This window comes from Musca domestica, unplaced genomic scaffold, assembly GCF_030504385.1.
Source record: "Musca domestica strain aabys unplaced genomic scaffold, Musca_domestica.polishedcontigs.V.1.1 35, whole genome shotgun sequence".
Classification (NCBI taxonomy): Eukaryota; Metazoa; Arthropoda; class Insecta; order Diptera; family Muscidae; genus Musca; species Musca domestica.
Window position 1 is genome coordinate 4,351,373 of NW_026712315.1, and position 24,930 is coordinate 4,376,302.

General features: G+C 37.1%; 1 protein-coding gene across 6 annotated transcripts in view; it reads right to left on the minus strand.

Annotated features, from left to right (window-relative positions):
- Positions 1-24,930, minus strand: part of LOC101897359 (probable beta-hexosaminidase fdl) — a 177,727-nt gene that overhangs the window by 16,048 nt on the left and 136,749 nt on the right. For all 6 annotated transcript variants that reach the window (XM_059125699.1, XM_059125697.1, XM_059125696.1 and 3 more), the window contains one exon: positions 16,772-16,957. In XM_059125699.1, the coding sequence (XP_058981682.1) occupies positions 16,772-16,938 (167 nt within the window). In that variant the 5' untranslated portion in view covers positions 16,939-16,957. The remainder of the gene's footprint in view (positions 1-16,771; positions 16,958-24,930) is intronic.

Genomic DNA, 24,930 nt, shown 5'->3' on the forward strand with positions numbered 1-24,930 from the left:
GAATAATTTCCTCATTGGATTTGTAGTCTTGGCTGCAGTGCTGATTATGACAGTCCAGGGACAATGTCCTGAAAGGCCCTGTAAGTTTCCAAAAAACAAGGGGTAATCATAAATTATTTTCATTTAGTAATAATGGATTTCTGTGGTATTTTATAGGGAGTCCCGCCTGTTATCCACCGCGCCACAATGGCCATGGAGGTGGTAATTGTAGGGCACGTACCATGTGGTGGTATGAGAATGCCTCGAATAGCTGTAAACCTTTCTGGTATGCGGGCTGTGGCGGCAATCGTAATCGCTGGTGTTCGAAACATGATTGTGACATGAACTGTTTGCGTCGTGGCTAAGCCGTGACGGAGGATGTGTTGTTGCGAAATATCCCTTTTAAATGACAAAATATACCAAGGATTAAAAAAAAATAAAGAAAAACTTAGTTTTAATTATGGAAGATCTATGAATCCAGAGAGTCCAGGGATGCTATAGATACCAACATTTTCTTGGGGTTCTTAATAGATAGGAGTTTAAACCAAATTCTCCTTCATGTGGGATTAAACAAAATTCTCCTGCAAAGCATAATTTTCAAAGGATGACGCTAAAGATAAAAATATTAACTATCAAATTTCACTATAAGTCGACAAAGAAAAGAAATATGTAGTTCTATTTTAAAATTAAGAATGTAAGTGCTTCCATTCAGCTAAAAAAAAATAGTTTTCAATTTTTTCAAGGATTTTTCAAATTCGCTTTACAGAGAAAGTGTCAAAGGGGGAAATATTCTATACCAAATTTAACTAAACATCACTTACAACACTATGTGTTGGGGGTATGATAAGTTTGATTGGGCCAAAAATTATGTAACACCTCGAAATATTGGTTTCCCACATAGGAAAGTGTATATGGATCTTCCTATCTCGCTGAGCTGAGTCGATCTAGCTATGTATGTCCGTCCGTCCGTCTGTTCATGTTAATTTGTAATCACTTTACAGGTCGCAATTATGGCCCGATCTTCACGAAATTTAAGGTGGAGGTGGGGCTAGGGTCCGAATAGAACCCTATTTCGCATAATATTTAGGGGTTGAAATGGACCAAAAACTGAAAAAAGTCCTGATTTCACAGTTGCTCTACAGGTCGCAATTATAGACCAATCAAAGCGGAAGTTAGCATGGGGCTAGAGCTTAGGGCTGGGCAGAAGCCTTCCAATTTTGATAGTCATCGGGTAATATTTAGTGGGTGAAATAGGCCACAAAATTTGTGTTAAATAAAAGTCAAATTTTCCATTAAACCGCGAATATTTTTAGTCCCTGCGAAATCACAAATAGACGAACAGGTCAATTCTGACCGTTACGTAGATGCCGATAGTAAATATATCGGATATATACAGCGAAATATATACAATGTGTGTATACAAAGGAAAGGGATGTTAGTTAGAATGCTTATAACTCAAGAATGGCTGGACCGATTTTGATAAATTTTGTCAATTCAGAATGCCTTCTTGACATAAACATATAAAATCTAAAAAAATGCAAAAAAATATGCCAATAATGATTTTAATTCAGATTTTGTAGGTTTTTGTGACATATTTTTATTTTTTCATATTTTTTATCGCATGCGATTTTTTCAATTTGATTTATACTATTTTGTAATATTTTTTCACCTTACAACACAGGTTGGGGATGTTATATAAGTAAATGCAAATATCGTCTGATCTTCACTAAAATTTTCACAAGGGTAGGGTTGGGCTCAGAAGGGCTAGGCCTATTGTTTTCAAAGATGTCCGCAATATATTAGGGGTTGGAATGGACCAACAACTAAAAATTTTCCTGATTTTGCAGCCGTTATAAAGGTCACAAATAGAAACCAGAGGACACGAAATCTCGCATAAAGTTAGATTTTAGGACAGCGGGTACAATGGACCACTAATTTTGTGTGAAAAAATACCAACATTACCTACAGGCGATATCCGAAATACACAAAAGGCGAACTTCTGGCTTTTTTATGCTGATTTCGTTGACGAATATAGCCAAATATCATAGACAAGCAAATTATATGGATGAGTCTAAATTTGGAGATACAGAGGGGCTTCTTGCTTTTGGAGATGATTGCAAAAATTATCGAGGTTCAAATTATCCAAAAACAGAAATGTTTTTCCGATCACACAATTGAAGCCAATCGACACGCCTGTGAAGAGAGTTAAGGCCAGGGAAGAATTCTAGCATTTTGGATGATATTGGATTGAATTATATTTAGCTGTAAAATGGACTACAACAACTAACAGCACGACGGAGTACAGAAATATTGGGCAAATGTCCCTAGTCAAAATCCTAATTTCAAAAGCGAAATCTTCCAACATGGATTTGGACATAAGGGGGCTTCTAATATACTGTAGTGTTGTAGGGTATAACATAGCCGACCCCGCACGACTATAGCCTTTGCTTACTTGTTTTTTTTTTTAATTTTTTGATCCTTTTTGAGTTGGTGCTTGAAAAATAGCATTAAAATTATTTTTAGAAAGTGTCAGAGGCGAAAATATTCTGCACCAAATTTCATTAGAGGTCTCTGAATAAACTATATACACTGTGAGATGAATAAACTGCAAGCAACTTAAGACTGCTGTCATTTCTAAGCCACTCGACCGACAGCTGTTAAAATTATTCCAGTGACAGCTCATTATATTGTTTACAAGCGTACAAAAGCATTTTGGTCCGAATTTTCTAGAAAAAAAAGTTATTCGTGATGGAATTCAAGCGTGATAGTGTGATTTCTTTATATTTGACTGGAAAACCACAAGTGGCTATTGTTAGAGCATTCCAGCATTTAAATGTGAATAAATCTTTTGTGTCTCGTATCATCGCTCGTTACTCGACCGTGATACTGGTAGCGTAGCCCGAAATATGTCAAGGAATTGGACGGAAAAAAATATGCAACATCAACAGAAATAGTTCGAAAAGTAAAGAAGCGACTTGATCGAAACCCACGTCGCAGTGGCCGAAAAATGGCCCGTGAGCTGAACATGTCGCGATATTCCATTCGGCAAATATTGAAAAATGAGCTCGGGGTAAAAGCCATTGAAATTCCAAAAAGTGCAAGAACTGGCACCGCCACGGTAAGAAAATAGACTCAAAAGAGCTAAAGAGTTGCTTCGCTTAGCCGAAAGTGTGGAACTGCCGAATTTGGTTTTCTCCGATGAGAATACATTCGTTGTCCAGCAGACAACTAAATTAACGTATTTACTTGCCAAAGAGGTAAGCTGAAAATGAAAAATGTGCACCTTCGATTGGCCACCAGAACTCAAGCGCCGGCAATAGCGATGGTGTGGGCCATAACGCCATAACAGCCAATGGTCGCTCTCCGCCGAATATTAAAGAGAAAATATTCTAGAGGGTGTATTAAAGCCTTGGGCACGCAAACATTTTGGCCGCAGACCTTGGACATTGCTTTATTTCCAGCGCACAATGGCCACCAAAATCTCAGGATACCAATCCGTTGGACCATTGTGTCTGGAGTATTTTGGAAAGCAAGGTTGGCACTAAAAAATACCAAAGTGTCGATCACCTCAAGAAAGCGCTTCGCCGGGAATGGGCCAATGGGCCGCAAAGCAACATTCGGGCAGCGTGTGACGGTTTCATTGGCCTTTTGAAGGTCATAATTCGTGCCAAAGGTGACCAATTCGAACAAATCTAAACTTATTCTAAAATTTGATGCTATTTCCGACATTTGTTTGCTTTTATTCAATACAATTTAAAAAAAAAATGTAAAAATTATGGCGTTTGGCTTTGTTGCAGTTTTTTTTATCTCCCTCTGTATTCGGTATTTTTTCGGCTTAAAATTTCGTATTTGAAGTTCTTAATAGGTACTAGGGCCTGTGACAGAAAATTGTCGTAAACCTCCCTTTATTCACCGGATTTTTTTCAAGTTCCGTATTTAAACACTTTAATGGCTTATGAAAGGCATAAGATGCCTAAGCAGGTCCAAGTCTTCGCATAGATCCCAATACAACGGCTATATTCGGTATTTTTAAGCTTTTAACAGAATTTTTAACGAATTTTATTTTTTTTTTTTTGAAAATTTTCAAATTTGTTCCAAATCGTGCAGGGAAATAAAAGTTCGGCCCGGCTGCTTTTTATACCCTCCACCATACTATGGAGGGTATATTAACTTTCTCATTCCGTTTGTAACTCCTCGAAATACTCATGTCAGACCCTACAAAGTATATATATTCCGGATCAGCATAAAATTCTAAGTCGATTTAGCGATGTCCGTCTGTCTGTCCGTCTGTCTGTCCGTCTGTCTGTCCGTCTGTCTGCCCGTCTGTCTGTTGTAATCACGCTATCTTTCGAACGAATTGAGATAGAAGGCTAGAATTTTGCACACATGTTTATTTTTCCAGTAGGCAGGTTAAGTTCCTAAATGGGCCATGTAGGTCCACGTCTTCGTATAGCCCCCATTTAACGGTACCTCCCTTTATTCGATATTTTGATGATTTTAGCGACATTATTAACCGGAATTGTTTAAAATTTGGTATTTGAAGTTCGTAGTGGATACTACAGCCTATGACCGAAAATTATTTGTGCAGATCCACGTCTTCGTATAGCCCCCTAATATCATGGTACCTCCCGATATTCGGTATTTTGATGATTTTAGCGCCATTTTTCACCAGAATTGTTTCAAATTACGTATTTAGGGTTCGTAATGGGAACTACAGTAAGTGACAGAAAAGTTTCTGCACAGGTCCCGGTCTTCGTATAGGCCCCATACATCAGTACCTCCCTATGTTCGGTATTTTGACGATTTTAGCGACATTATTAACCGGAATTGTTTCAAATTACGTATTTAGAGTTCGTAATGGGAACTACAGGTCTTCGCACAGGCCTTCGCGCTGCTCCGTTATAACGGTATATATACCATATTTTGATGTTTTTAGCTTCACCGTTTATTTCAAGTTCCGAATTTAAATATGGCTTATGACAAGGAATTCCTATGTAGGTCCACGTCGTATAGACCCCACTATAACGGCTATATTCGATATTTTTAAAATTTTAACAGAATTTTTTAAGGATTTTATTTTTTGAAAATTTCCAAATTTGTTCCAAATGTTGGAGGTTATTCAAAGTTGGGCCAGGCTGCTTTTTTACTTGTTAGTTCTACTTTCATAGGCCAATGGATTTTTTTTGTAATTATTTTTGAATGGTGTGCAGCGCAATCTACTGGACTTTTTCGGTAATTATTAAAGGCTATAAAACAATGCGGCCCATGATGATCTTAACCTCTTTTTTCCGCACACATGTTTATTTCTTAAAAACGTTTCTTTTTTGCGGGAAAACAATGCCCATTTGGGGTATAAATAACGGTGGGTAAACAGAAAACTTTACAAGCCCGGCGCTGAACACAAACGAAACAATCGTTTTATAAACAGTGGCATAAATTTAAAAAGTTATCGAAAAAACAAAAACAATATTTATTTCCAAAATGAAGATCAGTTTTCTGGGATTAATAGTTCTGGCTGCAACGTTAGCTCTGGCCCAAGTACAATGTCCTGGTAGACCTTGTAAGTTTCAAAGCAGACAAAATATTATTTTTATGGTATAATAAATAATACGGGGAAAAATTTATTTTTTTTTTTCAGGGAACCCCGCCTGTTACCCCCCACGCAACAATGGCCATGGCGGCAGCCATTGTATGGCTCGCACCATGTGGTGGTACGAACACGCATCGAACAGCTGTAAACCCTTCTGGTATGCCGGCTGTGGCGGCAATCGTAATCGCTGGTGTTCGAAACATGATTGTGACATGAATTGCTTGCGGCCACATTGAGTGATTTGAGTGGGAATATGAAAAGGAAAAATATCGGATGAAGGAAATAAATTTGTTTTGAATGGATATAAATAAAAATGTGTATTCTTTCAATTCACTGCTTTTTCGCGTGATAAAAGTATTGGGGAATCTTCAATTTATAATTATATTCACTTAAGAACTACTTAAACTAGTCTCTATCTATCCTGATCGCACAAGGAAAAGAGAACACTGCAAGGATGCCAGGGACGTTCATTCAAGTGGTATCTTACGGAGCATTTCGATAGCTGTATGTGTGTGTGGGGGCCATAAACTTTACCAGCGAACCAAATATCGCATGTCGGACACGTCTGCTCAAAAGCTAAAGTCTGAAGAATATTCGAAAATTTATCTCCAATTTTATGCGAAATAATAAATTCCATATTCATCTCAGTTTTCTGGTCAAGATAAATATTTAGATATCGCAAGTTGTGGAGAGCCGCTGACTTGTTTCGCAAGTTATGACAGAAAAAAATATTGAAAGTTGTGACCCTTTGTGGGCGTGGTAACAGAAGGGGTTCGCAGATACCTATCATCTTCACAGCAGGTCTTGGGTTTAGCAAAAATGTTTGTCGGTGTGAAATTTGATTATTATTTCGCTGTCTTTGAGGGTTTTGTTTTTCAAAATCTTGATCTTATCTAAGTAAAAACAAGTAAGCAAAGGCTACAGTCGAGCGGGGCCGACCGTTGAATACTCACAACACTATAATAAACGATACTATTTATATAGGCGAAATACTCGAAAGAATTCCACAAGATATTGTGACAAATAATAAAAGAAAACCATCAGGTTCCGTTCTCTAATTTTCGAATAATAGCAACTTAAACTAATTTGCTCATTTCTAATTTATTGGTAGATATTGCACGTAAATGGTCTTCTTAGATCTGGAACCAATATGTCCCAAAGACCTATAATCTCTTAGAAGTGGCAAAAGATTAACATTTATTGTTGGTTTTTGACTGAAACGCCTCTATATGGGATACAGACATTTGACTATATTCTCCAACGAAATAGTCAGAAGTGCGTCTTTCCTGTATTTGTGAACTCTCCAAAAAGTCACTGGAATGGACAATTTCGTATTTTGTCTACAAAAGTTGGCAAACCAATTCGCACATTGAATATTTTTGGATGGCCATCCAAAACTGCTTGGCTTTTGCAATGTCCATTCAAATGTGTGTGAGGATCGGGCGATAATTACGACCTGCTGACAATTTTGCAGTTTTTTGGTCCATTTCAATCCCTAAATATGTGGCGATCATCTCCAAAAAGAGGAGGCTTCTACTCTGACCCTCATCTTATCTCCATGCAAAATTTCGTAAGGATCGGGCCATAAATGCGATCTGTATATGATATCCTGATATCCTAACTACTTAGTTTTGTTAGCTGTAGAAATATTACCAAATGTTTAATTCAAAATAAAAATATGCCAAAAATATGACAAAATTGAAAAAATATGAGAAAATATTACAAAATCAATATTTTCATCTTTAGAGAGATATTTTTAGACGTTTTTTTCTTTCCTGCCAAAAGGACATTCTGAATTAATGAGAACTGTCGAAATCAGTTCAACCGTTCTCGACATATAAGAGATCTTTCAAGCATATCTTCTTTGATAGACATATATATCGCACATATTTTGCTATATATCCGATTTGTTGGATGTTAACATCAATGTAAAGGTCAGAAGTAACCTTGTCATGGCTTCGTGATTTCGCCGGGAATTAAAATATTCGCGGTTTAATGAGAAATGTTGAATTTTTTCAACACAAAAGATATGGTCTATTTTACCCGCTAAATATTATCCGATGACCACCCTAATTGGTAGGCTTCTTCCCCGCCCTAAACTCTAGCTACATACGAAATTCCGCGTCGATTGGTCTATAATTGCGACCTGTATAGCTACTGCAAAATCCGATATTTTTTCAGTATTTGGTCCATTTCAACCCCTAAACATTTGGCGATCATCTTTAAAAGAAATAGGCTTCTATTCTGACCCTAACCCCACCTCCATTTTAAATTTCGTGAAGATCGGGCCATAATTGCGACCTGTAGAGTGATTACAAATTAACACGGACAGACGGACGGACGGACATACATAGCTAGATTGACTCAGCTCGGCGAGATAGGAAGATCCATATATACTTTCCTATGTGGGAAACCAATATTTCAAGGTGTTACATAAATTCTGGCCCAATCAAACTTATAATACCCTCAACACATAGTGATGTAGGGTATAATAATGGAATGTGTTAAATATGAAGAGAACCGTATGCTTATTTCAGGTTTTACAATTGTTTTGGTTATGCAAAACTTTAACAACTCGCAGGGGAGGTACCAGAAGAATAAGTGTGATTTCTAAAATCTTGTGGTACGATGTACCATGTTTAAATGGAATCGAATGTAATTTGTAAAATTTTGAACCTTAGTGGGGGAGATGCCAGAATGAGTGGACCGGTATATTCCATCTTCACAGCAGATCTTGTGTTAGTAGAAATAATGGGATGTGTAAAATATGAAGAGAACCGGATACCTATTTGGGATTTTATGATCGTTTTGGTTATTCAAAACTTTGAACCTTTGTGGGAAAGGTACCCGAAGGAGTGTTCCGATCCGTATCATCTTTATAATTGATCTTGTGTTGATGGAAATATTGAGATGTGCCAAGTCTGAATGGAATCGGATTATAATCTCGCCTTTTATAAGCTTAGTCGTTATTCAAAATTGTGTCCTTTGTGGGGGGGGGGGGGAGGTACCAGAAGGAGTGGACCGATATATTCCATCTTCACTCCACTCCAAAAAATATTGCAAATATTAGGATTTGCAAAGTTGAAGCCAAATCCAATTATCCTTTCTCTTTCGGTGCAGTAAAATATTTTCTTTGAAAATACCGATATTGGACCGATATTGCCCATCTCCGAACTCGATCTAAGTTTGACAAAAATATTACGATGTGCCAAGTTTGGACCAAATCGAATACTCCCTCCGATAGTTATCGTGCGCACCAGCCAGGCAGACGGATAGATCGACCCCAAATGTCCTGAAGCGGATTTGGTCCAAAGAGACTTAGGTTCTAAAAACGTTATTTCGATGAGGCACGTATTGGCCGTATCAAATGATATACACGATGAGATGAAAAAACTGCAACCAACTTCAGACTGCTGTCATTTCTAAGCCACTCGTCCGACAGCTGTTAAAATTATTCCAGTGACATATCATTATATTGTTTACAAGCTTACATAGGCATCTTGGTGAGAATTTTCCGGAAAAAATTTATTCGTGGTGAAATTCAAGCGTGATAGTGTGATTTCTTTATATTTGTCTGGAAAACCACGAGTGGCTATCGCTAGAGCACTCCAGCATTTAAATGTGAAAAAATATTTTGCATCTCGTACCATCGTTCTTTACCGTAACACTGACAGCGTAGCCCAACGTCAAGGAAGTGGACGGAAGAAAACAGCAACATCAGCAGAAATGGTTCGAAGAGTAAAGAAGTGACTTGATCGAAACCGGCGTCACAGTGGTTGAAAAATGACTCGTGAGCTGAACATATCGCAATATCCCATTCCGGAAATATTGAAAAATGGGCTCGAGGTAAAGCCATTGAAATTCCAAAGTGCAAGAACTTACACCGCAACAGAAAGAAAATAGACTCAAAGGAGCTAAAGAGTTGCTTGGCTTGGCCGAAAGTGGTGAACTGCCTATTTTGGGTTACTCCGCTCCGATGAGAAAACATTCGTTGTCTAGCAGTTTGTGAACAAACAAAATGATCGTGTGTACTTGCCAAAGAGGTCAGCTGAAAATTTGCACCTTCAGTTGGCCACCAGAACTCAAGCGCCGGACATGGTGATGGTGTGGGCCTCCATAACAGTCGATGGTCGCTCTCCGCTCCTATTAATCGACCGTGCCATCAGAATAAATGCCGAATATTATTGCGAAAATATTCTGGAGGGTGTATTAAAGCCTTGGGCACGCAAACATTTTGGCCGCAGACCTTGGACTTTCCAACAAGAGTCAGCACTATCGCACTCAGCACGCGCCACCCAAGAATGGTTGCAAAATGAGGTTCCTCGCTTCATTTCCAGTTCACAATGGCCACCAAAATCTCCGGATACCAATCCGTTGGATTATTGTGTCTGGAATATTGTGGAAAGGTAAGTTGGCACTAAAAAATACCAAAATGTCGATCACCTCAAGCAAGCGCGGGTCAAAATACCGCAGAGCAACATTCGGGCAGCGTGTACGGTTTCTTTGGCCGTTTGAAGGCCATAATTCGTGCCACAGATGACCAATTCGAACAAATCTAAACTTATTTTAAAATTTGATACTATTTCCGACATTTTTTGCTTTCATTCAATAAAATTTAAATAATTTGTCGATAATATTTAAATTATCGACAAAACCGACATACTTAGAGTAGAAATTTTGAGAAAAAAAATTTCATTACAATTTCTCTTCTTTTCTTCATAGGTTTCTGCAACAGACTTTTCGCCCTTTCTTCGCCTGTGAAACGAAATAAATCATAGCCAAATATTTGAAAAAAAAAATATTGACTGAAATGTCTACCACAACGCATATTGCACCGTCGTGTGAAAATAAAGTTTTGAAATGATTGTGAAGACTTTGAATTTCACCGCCACAGTCTTACAATGTTGTTGGTGTGGTGCACTGATTAACAAATCTCAAGGTCGGCTTCATCTTATGTTGCGCAAAGTCCTCCGCCGCTGATAAGATATCATTGGCCCGTAAAATATATATTTAAAAGCAAGTGCAAGTGGATATGTTTTAACTGTGCAAAAGCAATCTACAGCAGATTATGAAATAACATTGGAAAATAAGAGAAATGTTAGTGACGACTTTGTGATCTCCCGTTTTGGCAAGATTAGGCGCCTGGGAAATGCATCCTTCAGCATATCGATTGTGGCACGTGCAGTGTGTGCCGTCCGCCCTGTTGGAAACACATGGTTTCATGTTACATTTTGGGGCAAACAGAAGCCTGAAGTTTTAATTACATAACTATGTGCACACGCCTAAGGAGCCCAGATTAGGAAAAAAATTAGGCCTGGAAAAATTCACGTGTAAGGAGCCCAGGTCAGGCCTGATAAATTATTAAAAATTCACGCCTATGGAGCGCAGGTTAGGTCTTGAAAAGTGTTTATAAAAATTCAAGTTTAAAGAGCCCAGGTTAGGCCTGGTAAATTATTAAAAATTCACGCCTATGGAGCGCAGGTTAGGCCTTGAAAAGTGTTTATAAAAATTCAAGTTTAAAGAGCCCAGGTTAGGTTAAAAATGTTTAAAAAATCCACGCCTATGGAGCGCAGGTTAGGCCTTGAAAAGTGTTTATAAAAATTCAAGTTTAAAGAGCCCAGGTTAGGTTAAAAATGTTTAAAAAATCCACGCCTATGGAGCGCAGGTTAGGCCTTGAAAAGTGTTTATAAAAATTCAAGTTTAAAGAGCCCAGGTTAGGTTAAAAATATTTAAAAAATCCACGCCTATGGAGCGCAGGTTAGGACTTGAAAAGTGTTTATAAAAATTCAAGTTTAAAGAGCCCAGGTTAGGTCTTAAAAATGTTTAAAAAATCCGCGCCTAAGGAGCCCAGGTTATCCCTTGAAAATTGTTTTAAAAAATCTTCGCCTAAGGAGCCCAGGTTATGCCTTGAAAAATATTTAAAAATCCACGCCTAAGGAGCCCAGGTTAGGCCTGGTAAAATATTAAAAAATCCGTGTGTAAGCAACCCAGGTTAGGCCTGGTAAATGACAAAAAAATCCGAGTGTAAGGAGCCCAGGTTATACCTGAAAAAATATTTAAAAAATCCACGCCTGAGTAGAAAAGGTTAGGCCTTAAAAAATATTTAAAAATCAACGCCTAAGGAGCCCAGGTTAGGCCTTGAAAAATATTTACAAAATGCATGGCTAAAGAGCCCAGGTTAGCCCTTGAAAATTATTTAAATAAATCCACACCTAAGGAGCCCAGGTTAGGCCTGGTAAATGATTAAAAAATCCGTGTGTAAGGAGCCCAGATTAGACCTGGTAAATGATTAAAAAATCCGGGTGTAAGGAGCCCAGATTAGACCTGTGTAAGGAGCCCAGGTTATACCTGAAAAAATATTTAAAAAATCCACGCCTGAGTAGCAAAGGTTAGGTCCTGAAAAATATTTAAAAAATCCACGCCTGAGTAGCAAAGGTTAGGTCCTGAAAAATATTTAAAAAATCCACGCCTGAGTAGCAAAGGTTAGGTCCTGAAAAATATTTAAAAAATCCACGCCTGAGTAGCAAAGGTTAGGTCCTGAAAAATATTTAAAAAATCCACGCCTGAGTAGCAAAGGTTAGGTCCTGAAAAATATTTAAAAAATCCACGCCTGAGTAGCAAAGGTTAGGTCCTGAAAAATATTTAAAAATCCACGCCTGAGTAGCAAAGGTTAGGTCCTGAAAAATATTTAAAAAATCCACGCCTGAGTAGCAAAGGTTAGGTCCTGAAAAATATTTAAAAAATCCACGCCTGAGTAGCAAAGGTTAGGTCCTGAAAAATATTTAAAAAATCCACGCCTGAGTAGCAAAGGTTAGGTCCTGAAAAATATTTAAAAAATCCACGCCTGAGTAGCAAAGGTTAGGTCCTGAAAAATATTTAAAAAATCCACGCCTGAGTAGCAAAGGTTAGGTCCTGAAAAATATTTAAAAAATCCACGCCTGAGTAGCAAAGGTTAGGTCCTGAAAAATATTTAAAAAATCCACGCCTGAGTAGCAAAGGTTAGGTCCTGAAAAATATTTAAAAAATCCACGCCTAAGGAGCCCATGTTAGGCCTTGAAAAATATTTAAAAAATCAACGACTAAGGAGCCCAGGTTAGGCCTTGAAAAATATTTAAAAAATCCACGACTAAGGAGCCCAGGTTAGGCCTTGAAAATTATTTAAATAAATCCACACCTAAGGAGCCCAGGTTAGGCCTGGAAAAATATATAAAAAAAACCCACACCTAAGTAGCAAAGTTTAGGCCTTGACAAATATTTAAAAAATCCACGCCTAATAAGCCCAGGTTATATCTTGAAATATTTTTTAAAATACACGCCTAAAGAGTCCAGGTTAGGCCTTGAAAATTATTTAAAAACCCACGCCTAAAGAGTCCATGTTAGGCCTTGAAAAATATTCAAAAAATACACGCCTAAGGAGCCCAGGTTAGGCCTGGAAAAATATATAAAAAAACCCACACCTAAGTAGCAAAGTTTAGGCCTTGACAAATATTTAAAAAATCCACGCCTAATAAGCCCAGGTTATATCTTGAAATATTTTTAAAAATACACGCCTAAGGAGCCCAGGTTAGGCCTGGAAAAATATTTAAAAATCCACGCCTAAAGAGTCCAGGTTAGGCCTTGAAAAATATTTAAAAATCCACGCCTAAAGAGTCCAGGTTAGGCCTTGAAAAATATTTAAAAATCCACGCCTAAAGAGTCCAGATTAGGCCTTGAAAAATATTTAAAAATCCACGCCTAAAGAATCCAGGTTAGGGCTTGAAAAATATTTAAAAATACACGCCTAAAGAGTCCAGGTTAAGGCTTGAAAAATATTTAAAATTATCCACGCCTAAGGTGCCCAGGCTAGGCCTGGAAAAAAGTTTAAAAAAAAGAAGCCCAGGTTAGGCCTTGAAAAATGTTTAAAAAAATCCACGCCTGAAAAAACTCAGGAGAGGCAGAAAAAGTGTATATGGAAGAAGAGGGGAAACTTCCTGCTCTCTATCACATTTTTCCAGTAATTAATGGAAAAAACAACGAATTTTGTGGCACTGTCTTATTTGAAGCTATTATTTATTCGCTAAAGACAATGCCCGATCTGGGTATAAATAGAGAAGGCGAAACAGAAACGAAACATTCGTTTTGTGAACAGTGGCGAATCTGCGTAGAAAGTTATAAAAATATATATTGTTCTTTCAATATGAAGAGCATTTTTATGGAACTTTTAATTCTAGCTGCAATTCTGGTTATGGCAGGAGCACAGTGCCACGGAAGACCTGGCAAGTTTCAAAGGGGACACAATGATGATTTTCATATTATTTTGGTATAATAATATGGGGTGAATTTATTTATTTAGACACATTATTTTCTTCCAGAGAGTCCTGATTGTTATTTCTTGCGCCATCCTGGCCATGGCGGTGTCCTTTGCCTGAGACGTACCATGTGGTGGTATGATAATGCCACGCGTAGCTGTAAACTCTTCATGTATGCCGGTTGTGGTGGCAGTCGTAATCGCTGGTGTTCGATGGTTGATTGTGCCTCGAATTGCCTGCGTCCTCAATAAATGATTTTAAGGGAATATTGTTGAATAAATTTTTAAAAAAATATATCGGAAAATAAAAATCAAAATTGTTAAAAATAAAACACTGATGTTTTTAATTGACCTTAAACCAAAATAAAGTTATTAATAATTCATATACAACAGGTCAACAATAGAAAACAACATCAATATTAAAAAGAAATTCAATAAAATTGTATTTTCTATTAATTCCTCGAATTTTAAAAATGACAAATAAGAATGGAGGTATTACTCTCCTTTCGGTAGATTTAGAGGGTATAAAAAGTGGGTATATAAAGCCTAGAGTAACTTCAAAGTAACACGGCAGTGAAGCCGAGGCTGTCGACATTCCCAGAGGTCGGTAGGTGGGGTTTTTAGTCTGTACCAAGATCAAGTTCGACATAGCACCTTCCGAATTCCAACACAAAAATATTGTTACATTATTATTATTGTTCTTACTATAGGGTGATATGAAAAAAACTGAGAAAACTGCTGTCATTTCTAAGCCACTCGTCCGACAGCTGCTAAAATTATTCCAGTGACAGCTCATTATATTGTTTACAAGCGTACAAAAGTATTTTGCTGAGAATTTTCCAGAAAAAAAGTTATTCGTGATGGAATTCAAGCGTGATAGTGTTATTTCTTGTGAAAACCACAAGTGGCTATCGTTAGAGCACTCCAGCATTTAAATGTGAATAAATATTTTGTGTCTCGTAACATCGCTCGTTATCGGACCGTGATACTGGTAGCGTAGCGCGACATGTGTCAAGGAAGTGGACGAAAGAAAATAGCAACATCAGCAGAAATGGTTCGAAAAATAAAGAAGCGACTTGATCGAAACCTGCTTCGCAATGGCCGAAAAATGGCTCGTGAGCTGAACATAACGCAATATTCCATTCCGCAAATATTGAAAAATGAGCTCGGGGTAAAGCCATTGCAATTCCAAAAAGTGCAAGAACATACACCGCTAAAGAGCTAAAGAGTTGCTTCGCTTGGCCGAAAGTGGTAAACCTCGGAATTTGGTTTTCTCCGTCTCCGATGAGAAAACACTCGTTGTAAACAAACAAAATGATTGTGTTTACTTTACAAAGAGGTCAGGTCAGCTGAAAATGTGCACCTTCGGTTGACAACCAGAACTCAAGCGCCGGTCGTGATGTGATGTTGTGCGCCGCCGTAACCGCCGATGGTCGCTCTCCGCTCTTATTAATCGACCGTGGCATCAGAATAAATTACGAATATTATTCTGGAGAATGTATTAAAGCTTTGGGCACGCAAACATTTTGGCCGCAGACCTTAGACATTCCAACAGAACTCAGCACCATCGCACTCAGCATGCGCCACCCAAGAATGGTTACTAAATGAGATTCCTCGCTAAAAATGGTCACCAAAATCTCCGGATATCAATCCGTTGGACTATTTTGTCTGGAGTATATTGGAAAACAAGGTTGGCACTAAAAAATACCAATGTGTCGATCACCTCAAGCAAGAGCTTCGCCGGGAATGGGCAAAAAAATACCGCAGAGCAACATTCGGGCAGAGTGTAATGGTTTCATTGGCCGTTTGAAGGCCAAAATTCGTGCCAAAGGTGACCCATTCGAACAAATCAAAAATGTTGTAAAATTTGATGCTGTTTCCGACATTTTTTGCTTTCATTGAATAAAATTTAAAAAAAGTAAAAATTATGGATTTTGATTTTGTTGCAGTTTTTTATCCCACCTTGTTTTTTATTATCCTATGCTACAAGCTCAGAGCCACTGTGGTGGCTCAGTAGGAGGCCAATAACTTAAATGTCTGGAGATCCGTTGAGGATTGACCTCGGCTCAATCCACTCCAAACCAATATGTTACAAAAATATATCAATGTCCGCAAATAGAGGAGTGATGCCTCCCAGGTACTCCAATCAAAACAATCCTACAAAGACGACATTATCCTGAACACATAAAAGATTGATTGAATGAAGAAAGATCGAATTTGGTATTTGAAGTTCATTATGGATGCTACAATCCATGACAGAAAATTATTCGTGCAGGTCCACGCCTTCGTATAGCCCCCCATTTAACTCCACCTCCCGTTATTCGGTATTTTGGTGATTTTAGCGACATTATTTAACGGAATTGTTTGAAATTTGGTATTTGAAGTTCATAAAGGGTTCTGCATCCTAAGATAGAAAATTGTCAGTGAAGGTCCACGACCTCGTATAGCCCTCATATAACGGTACCTCCCGATATTCGGTATTTTAATGATTTTAGCTACATTATTCACAGATTTTTTTCCAGTTTCGCATTTGGATATTGTAATGACTTATGACAAAAGTGGCCTATGCAGGTCCACGTCGTCGTATAGACCCTATTATTACGGCCACATTCGGTATTTTTAAGATTTTAACAGCATTTTTAACGGACTTTTATTTTTTTGAAATTTTCCAAATTCGTTCCATACGGTGGAGGGTATTTAAAGTTCGCCCGGCCGAACATACAGCTTTTTTACTTGTTATCTTAATATTCATAATTCAGTGGATTTTTCCCCCGTTCCCGGTGTTGGATCTACGCCTCCACAATGTTCAGTTTACCTTTTTATCTGCATGTGAGTGGTAAGTTCTTTCTATCCCGCCAAAATCAATTATATCTTAAAATTAATTAATTACAAACTAACGAGAAAAAAATACTCACATTGGAAATTCGCTCAACGCCTCTCTGCTGCCCACGGATTTCTCATATGTGTTGATATAGGATTGTGGTTTGATGCCGCCCTGATTCCAATACAGGACCATTAAAACGAATATTGTTGCGGTGAGGAGCATTAGCAGAGCTCGACGCAGGGAAACGGCCAAAGCCATTTTGAAAATGTAACGTAACCTAGAAAGAGAACAACAAAGCAAAACCAAACATTAAAAATTATTGCTAAACAATGAAGGGGGTAGGGGGAAAAGAGGAAATTAAAAATTAAGAAAGGTAAAAAGAAAAAAAAAACTGATAGAAAATCCAAAACAAAAATTGACCTAAGACATGAAAAAGGAAAGTGGTCTACTAAATCAACAAATTTGTTGATAGCATTGTTGTTGTTGTTGTTATTGTCTGTTTTCCCATAAAAATCACTGATGGATTGATGTGTCGATTGGGTTTTGCAGTTATGCGGGAGGGTGGGACCCAGCGAATTGCAGGAAACACCACCCACAATTAATGGCTCCAAAACGAAATGAAATTGAGTTTCTTCCTTTTTTGGAATGGCAGTTCGTCACTCACACACCTAGGCAATATTAGGCGCCACCCATTATTGCTTTGGCCCAGACAAAATCCATACTATTCCTTTGCTTTATTGGTAATTATCGCTTTTAATGTTTGGCGCTGATTCCAATCGCAAAAAATTCCGCTTTTGATTAGGTAATCAAAAACAAAATGGGGCTTGCAAGGGAAAATGGAATCGTCAAACTTATCCAAGGATGGAAGTTTTTTTGGTGGTCCTTGGAAAAAACATGTTTTTAAAATACATTCTTGAAAAACTTATTTTTAAAAATCTTCGTGTGGGGGTTCTTAAGAAATAGCTTTTTTGAAAAAAAAAAACTCATCTAAAGGCCCTTGAGATTTTTTTTTGTAAAAAAACCAAACCAAAAATTCACGTCTGGAAGTCCTTGATATGTATAATTAAAATATTTTCTTTAAGAAATCCTTGTCTCGAGATCCTTGAAAAATATTTCCTTAAAGAAAAATATTTTCTTTAAAAATCCTGGTTTGCAGGTCCTTGAAAAATTTTTACTTTAAAAATCCACGTTTGCAGGTCCTTGAAAAATAACTTCTTTAAAAAATCCACGTTGTGAGGTCCTTTAGAAATATTTTGTTAAAAAAGTTCACCTAGTGAGGTCCTTAAAAATATTTTCTTTGAAAATTCCTTATCTGGAGGTTCTTAAACAATATTTTTATCAAAAAATACACTGCCTTGACAAATATTTTCCAAAAAAATCCAGGTCTGTAGGTCTTTGAAAAATATTTTCTTTGAAAAAAACCTCACCTGGAGATCCTTGAAAAATTTTTTCTTTGAAAAAATAACATCTGGAGGCCCTTGAAAAATAACTTCATTAAAAAGAATAAAATAAAAATAAATAAAAAAATTATAAAAAATCCATGTTGTGTGATCCTTAAGACATATTTTCTTTAAGACATATTCTCTTTAAAAAATCTACGTTGTGAGGTCCCCTAGAAATATTTTGTTTAAAAATTCCACATCTGGAGGTTCTTAAACAATATTTTTTTAGAAAATCCAAATCCAAAAATTCAAATCCCTGAAAAATATATTCTAAAAAAAATACGTTGTGAGGTTCTTACAAAATATTTTCTTAAAAAAAAATCCACCTCTAGAAGTCTTTAAAAAATATTTTCTAAGAAAATCCATTTTTTTAGAAAATCCAAATCCAAAAATTCAAATCCCTGAAAAATATATTCTAAAAAAAATACGTTGTGAGGTTCTTACAAAATATTTTCTTAAAAAAAAATCCACCTCTAGAAGTCTTTAAAAAATATTTTCTAAGAAAATCCAGGTTGTGAGGTCCTTAATAATATTTTTTTTGAACAGTCCACGTCGTGAGGTCGTTAAGAAATATTTTCTTTGAAAAATCAACATTGTAAGGTCCTTGAGAATTTATTTCTTCAAACAATCCAAATCTTTGAGAAATAATTTCTTTAAAAATCCACATTTTGAGGTCCTTGAGAAATATTTTCTTTTGAAAAATCCACGTTGTGAGGTCCTTGAGAAATATTTTTTGTGAGATCCTTGAAAAATATATTTTTTTACCCGTCCACGTGTGAGGTCGTTGAGAAATATATATTTTTTTAAAGTCCACGTTGTGAGGTCCTTAAGAAATATTTTCTTTGAAAAATCAACATTGTGAGGTCCTTGAGAATTTATTTCTTTAAAAAATTCAAATCTTTAAAAAAAATTTTTTTAAATGCACGTTGTTAGGAAAGAAATATTTTTTTTAAGATCCACGTTGTAAGGTCCTTGAGAAATATTTTCTTTGAAAAATCCACCTTCGCAGGACCTCGAAAAATATTTTCTTTAAAAACCCCACGTTTGTAGTTCCTTGAAAAATAATTTCTTAAAAAAATCCAAGTTGTTAAGAAATATGCGGGATCCTTAAAAAATATTTTCTTTTAAGAATCCACGTTGTAAGGTCCGTAGGAAATACTTTCCTAAAAAACTCCACGTTGTGAGGTCCTTAAAAAATAGTTTCTTTAAAAACACTTCTCGTGATCCTTAAATTATTTTCCTTTCGTTGTTGTCCATGAAAAAACATTTTCCTTGAAAATAAACATTTTCTGAAAAATTTTCCTTGAAAATATTTTTTTTCCAACAATCTACGTTGTGAGGTCCTTGAAAAATATTTTTTTTGAAAAACCCACGTTTATAGTTGCTTCAAAAATATTTTAAAAAAACACCTTCGCCGGTCCTTGAAAAATATTTTCTTTGAAAAACCCATGTTTGTAGTTCCTTGAAAAATATTTTCTTAAAAAATCCACGTTGCGAGATCCTTAAAAAAATATTTTATTTATACTTTTATACTATACTTTATTTATACTTTTTAGAATCCACGTTGTAAGATCCGTAGGAAATAATTTCATAAAAAAAACTCCACGTTGTGGGGTCCTTGAAAAATAGTTTCTTTAAAAACACTTCTGGTGATCCTTTTTTCCTTTCGCTGTTGTCCCTGAAAAAAACATTTTCCTTTTTTTCAACAATCTACGTTGTGAGGCCCTTGAGAAATATTTTCTTTGAATTCTTTCTTTTAAGAATCCACGTTGTAAGGTCCGTAGGAAATACTTCTGGTGATCCTTGAAATTATTTTTTTTTCCTTTCGTTTCTTTCGTTGTTGTCTCTGAAAAAAACATTTTCCTCTTTGCCCCACTGTGCTTTCACTTTATTTGCCTCGTGCTGAGTATTTTGAAGGTCACATTCGGCAAGCAGGCAAATGATTTAAATTTGAAAAACCATAAAAGCCGCGTCATCGCCTCAAAAACAGGACACGACAAACATTGAATTTGTGTACTTTAATTTTAAATCCAATGACAATGGCTAGGCACACCTCATTAGCTGGCATTGGGATGGGATGTGGGATGAACAATGGAATCAGTGGAATAGACACACACACTCACACACTGGTAAGTTTAAAATTAACAATGTAGCCTAGTTGCGGTGGAAAAGAAGTCTAAGCATTTGAGGAGTTTATCTTTGGTCCTTCGTGTTCGTTTGCATGCTTTGTGGGGGGGGGGGGGGGGTAAACATTTGTGCCACAAACGAATGGAGTTGCCCTTTCTTCAAGCTCTACACAAGAAAATACTTCTCCTTGCCAGCCTTGCCATGTTTAATGATTAAATAATAGAGGTTTTCTTCAAATTGAATATTGAACATTTATCGACAATAAATCTCTTTTTAAATACCTTTCACCATCCCCACCTTCGCCACAGGCAGCGGCAACCGAGACAAAGGCCAACTAACGACAAAGTTTGGAAACGAAACAAAACAAAAACTAAAAAAGAAAACATTTAACAAACGAGGTCATACCAAGAATAGAACGCACCAACACACACACACACACACAACAAACTATTTGATAAAAGGATACAACCAGGTAGTGGTGCTGAGCATTGATGCTGCTGGCATTTTTGTCTGGCCTTTTCAAGTCTTGCATATAATTAAGCATACATATGACATGGTGACAGAGAGAGAGAGAGAGAGAGAGAGAGAGAGAGAGAGAGAGAGAGAGAGAGAGACAACATCCTGATGGTAATCGTCTGGCGATAATCAAAACCAGATTAACAAAAAAACGTATTTTAACCTTTCCATAGGACAAACAGGAACAAATTTCCAAGACATGAACAATGTGTTGGCAAACAAGGGCACCTCCTCGTCTTTAAGTTTGTGTGTGTGCGGGTCACACTTGAATAAAATCCAACCTTGAAAAAGTCCTTGAAAAAAATATTCTGCAACATATTAACGCTTGCAATAGTCCATAAAAATATCAAGTCTGAATTTATGCTTCAAAGTCCTGAATTCGTGCTGCAGGGTTACGAAAAGTACCCAAAACATACTACGAATTTAATACTTTGTATTGGACAAACGAAAGAAGCCAGAATCTTGAAAATTGCAATGAGAGTCACTGATGGAGTGCAGGATAAATGTAACAAAGGATTTTTGGAAATTTGAACTTTAAGGTTTCGAAAAGTTCTAAAACGGTACCAAACTTCTGAAATGGTACCATTTGGTTCTATGTGAACGGATGGAACTAAAAAATTGAAATTTGGTATGGGAGTCAAGATTGGAAAATAAGTTCGATACATAAAGGTGGCTTCGGAAATGTGTACTAAATGGTACTAAATGGTTTTGGTACTGGTACTGGGATCTCCGTTGGTGGTAGGTTTGTGATAAAGAGGTGGATGTGCAAATGTGCACCACAAGTGTGCACGAAAAGTACTAAATAGTCCAAAACAGGATGAGATGAAAAAACTGCAACCAACTTCAGACTGCTGTCATTTCTAAGCCACTCGTCCGACAGCTGTTAAAATTATTCCAGTGACAGCTCATTATATTGTTTACAAGAGTACAAGAGGTGAGAATTTTCCAGAAAAAAAAACTTATTCCTGATGGAATTCAAGCGTGATAGTGGGATTTCTTTATATTTGGCTGGAAAACCACAAGTGGCTATCGTTAGAGCACTCCAGCGATTAAATGTGAATAAATCTTTTGTGTTTCGTACCGTGATACAGGTAGCGTAGCCCGACGTCAAGGAAGTGGACGGAAGAAAACAGCAACATCAGTAGAAATGGTTCGAAAAGTAAAGAAGCGACTTGACAGAAACTCGCGTCGCAGTGGCCGGAAAATGGCTTGTGAGCTGAACATATCCGAATATTCCATTCATTCGGATATAAATGAATGGAATTCGGGGTAAAACCATTGAAATTCCAGAAAGTGCAAGAACCTACACCGCAACAGAAAAAATAGACTCAAAAAAGCTAAAGAGTTGCTTCACTTGGCCGAAAGTGGTGAACTGCCGAAGTTGGTTTTCTTCGATGAGAAAACATTTATTGTCCAGCAGTTTGTAAACAAACAAAATCACCGTGTTTACTTGGCAAAGAGGTCAGCTGTAAATTTGCACCTTCGGTTGGCCACCAGAACTCAAGCGCCGGCCATGGTGATGGTGTGGGCCATAACCCCGTAACAGCTAATATTCACTATTCGCTCGTATTAATCGACTGTGGCATCAGAACAAATGCCGAATATTATTGCGGAAAACATTCTGGAGAGTTATTAAAGCCTTGGGCTCGCAAACATTTTGGCCGCAGACCATGGACTTCCAATTACAACAGGACTCGCACCAGCCAAGAATGGTTACAAAATGAGGTTCAGCGCACAATGGCCACCAAAATCTCCGGATACCAATCCGTTGGGTTATTGTGTCTGGAGGATTTTGGATAGCAAGGTTGGCACTAAAAAAATACCAAAATGTCGATCACCTCAAGCAAGCGCTTCGCCGGGAATGGGCAGATCAAAATTTGGGCTGCGTGTGACGGTTTCATTGGCCGTTTGAAGGCCCTAATTTCTGCCAAAGGTGACCAATTCGAACAAATCTAAACTTATTCTAAAATTCGATGCTATTTCCGACCTTTTTTTGCTTTCATTCAATAAAATTTTAAAACAAAATGTAAAAATTATGGCGTTGTTGGAGTTTTTTGGAGATTTTTATCTCAGCCGTATTTGGTACAGATTGATATTGGTTGAACAGATAGCGCTTGAAATCTGAAATTCGGTATTAGGATCGCTGTTCATGTGTATGCTGGATATATAGAGGCGATTTTGGAAATGTATACTATAAATGTACGAAAAGTCCTAATTGGTACGGAATTTTGTATTGGGTCAAGGGATAGAGCTAGAATCCTGAAATTGGATATTGAGGTCTTTGTCTGCATCTAGAATTGAGATATGGAAATGGTTTTATAAATGTGTGTTATAATTGTACGAAAAGTACTAAGTAGTACTAAATTGGGCATTGGGTGAAGGAATAGGGATACGATTTTGAAATTTGATATTGAGATCCCTGTTAGTATTTGAAATCGAGATATGTAGGTGGTTTTAGAAATGTGTACTATATGTAAGTGGTACTAAATTTGGTGAAGGGATGGAGCTGGAATCCTCAGATTTAATATTGGAGATGGTTTTGGAAAGGTAATAATTGTTTTAAAAGTACTAAGTGATACTTATTTGGGTATTCGATGAAAGGGTAGAGGTAAAATCCTGAAATTTGATTTAGATGTCACTGTTGACGTCGGTGGTTAAGATATAGAGGTGGTCTCGGAAATGTGTACTAAAATTGTTCTAAAAGTACTAAGTGGTACTAGTTTGTGCATTGGTCCATGGAATAGAGTTTGAATTCTTAAATTTGATGTTAAGGTCTCTATTGGCATCTGAAATTGAGATATTAAAATGGTTTCGAAAATGTCTACTATAATTGTACGAAATGTACTAAATGGTACTAAATTTGGTATTGGGTGCAGGGATGGAGCTAGAATCCTGAAATTTGATATTGAGGTCTCAGTTGGTATCTGGAAATGAGATATCACCTCTATAAATGTGTACTATAATTGTACGAAAACTACTATGTGGTACTAAATTGGATATTGGGTGAAGGGATTGGCCTGGAATCCTCAAATTTAATATTGAAGACTCTGTTGCTATCTGGAATAGTGATATGAAGATGGTTCCGAAAATGCGTACCAAAATTGTATGAAAAGTACTAAATGGTACTAGATTTGGCATTGGGCGAAGGAATGGAGCTGAAATCTCGGAATTTAATATTGAAGTCTTTGTTGATATGCAGAATTGAGATATAGAGGTGGTTTTGGAAATGTGTTCTATAATTGTACGGAAAGTACTAAATAGTACTAACTGTGGTTTTGGGTGAAGGGATCTGGCTGAAATCCTTAAATTTGATATTGAAAAATCCGTTGCTGTGTCATTTTGAGTACCGGAAAGGCCTAACATGAGCTATTGGAACGAAAGTTATATTTTAAGGTGGACTTTTTGCTGACGAAGTAGCGGCCACTTGTCGGTTAACAATAAAAAAGAAAATACACAATTTTCAATTGTAAAATAAAAATGTCGAATGTTTTTTAATTTTTTTTCTTTTTTTTTGAAAACAATTGTTTCTTGATTTGTGGTTATTTCTTCTTTTGACACCTTTGGCCTAAAACAAAATTTTACGTACATTTCAGGCATCAACTCGAAAAAAGGCCGAGGAAAAATTGATGTTGAGTGGAAATACAGGGTGAGATAAAAAAATTCTGTAAACGCCAAAATTTTTACATTTTTTAAAAAGTTTTTTGAATGAAAGCAAAAAATGTCGGAAATTTGTTAGATTTGTTCAAATTGGTTACCTTTGGCACCTATTATGGCCTTCAAACAGCCAATGAAACCATCACACGCTGCTCGAATATTGCTCTACGGTATTTTGGCCCATTCCCGGCAAAGCCATTGCTTGAGGTGGTATTTTTTAGTGCCAACCTTGCTTTCCAGACATTGTGTCTGGTCGAGTTTAACGGATTGGTATCCCGAGATTTTGGTGGCCATTGTGCGCTGGAAATGAAGCCAGGAACCTCGTTTAGTAACCATTCTTGGGTGGCGCGTGCGATGGTGCTGAATCCTCTTGGAATGTCCAAGGCCTGCGGCCAAAATGTTTGCATGCCCAAGGCTTTAATACACCCTCCAGAATATTTTCGCGATAATATTCGACATTTCTTCTAATACGAGCGAAGAGTGACCATCGGCTGATATGGCGTTATGGCCC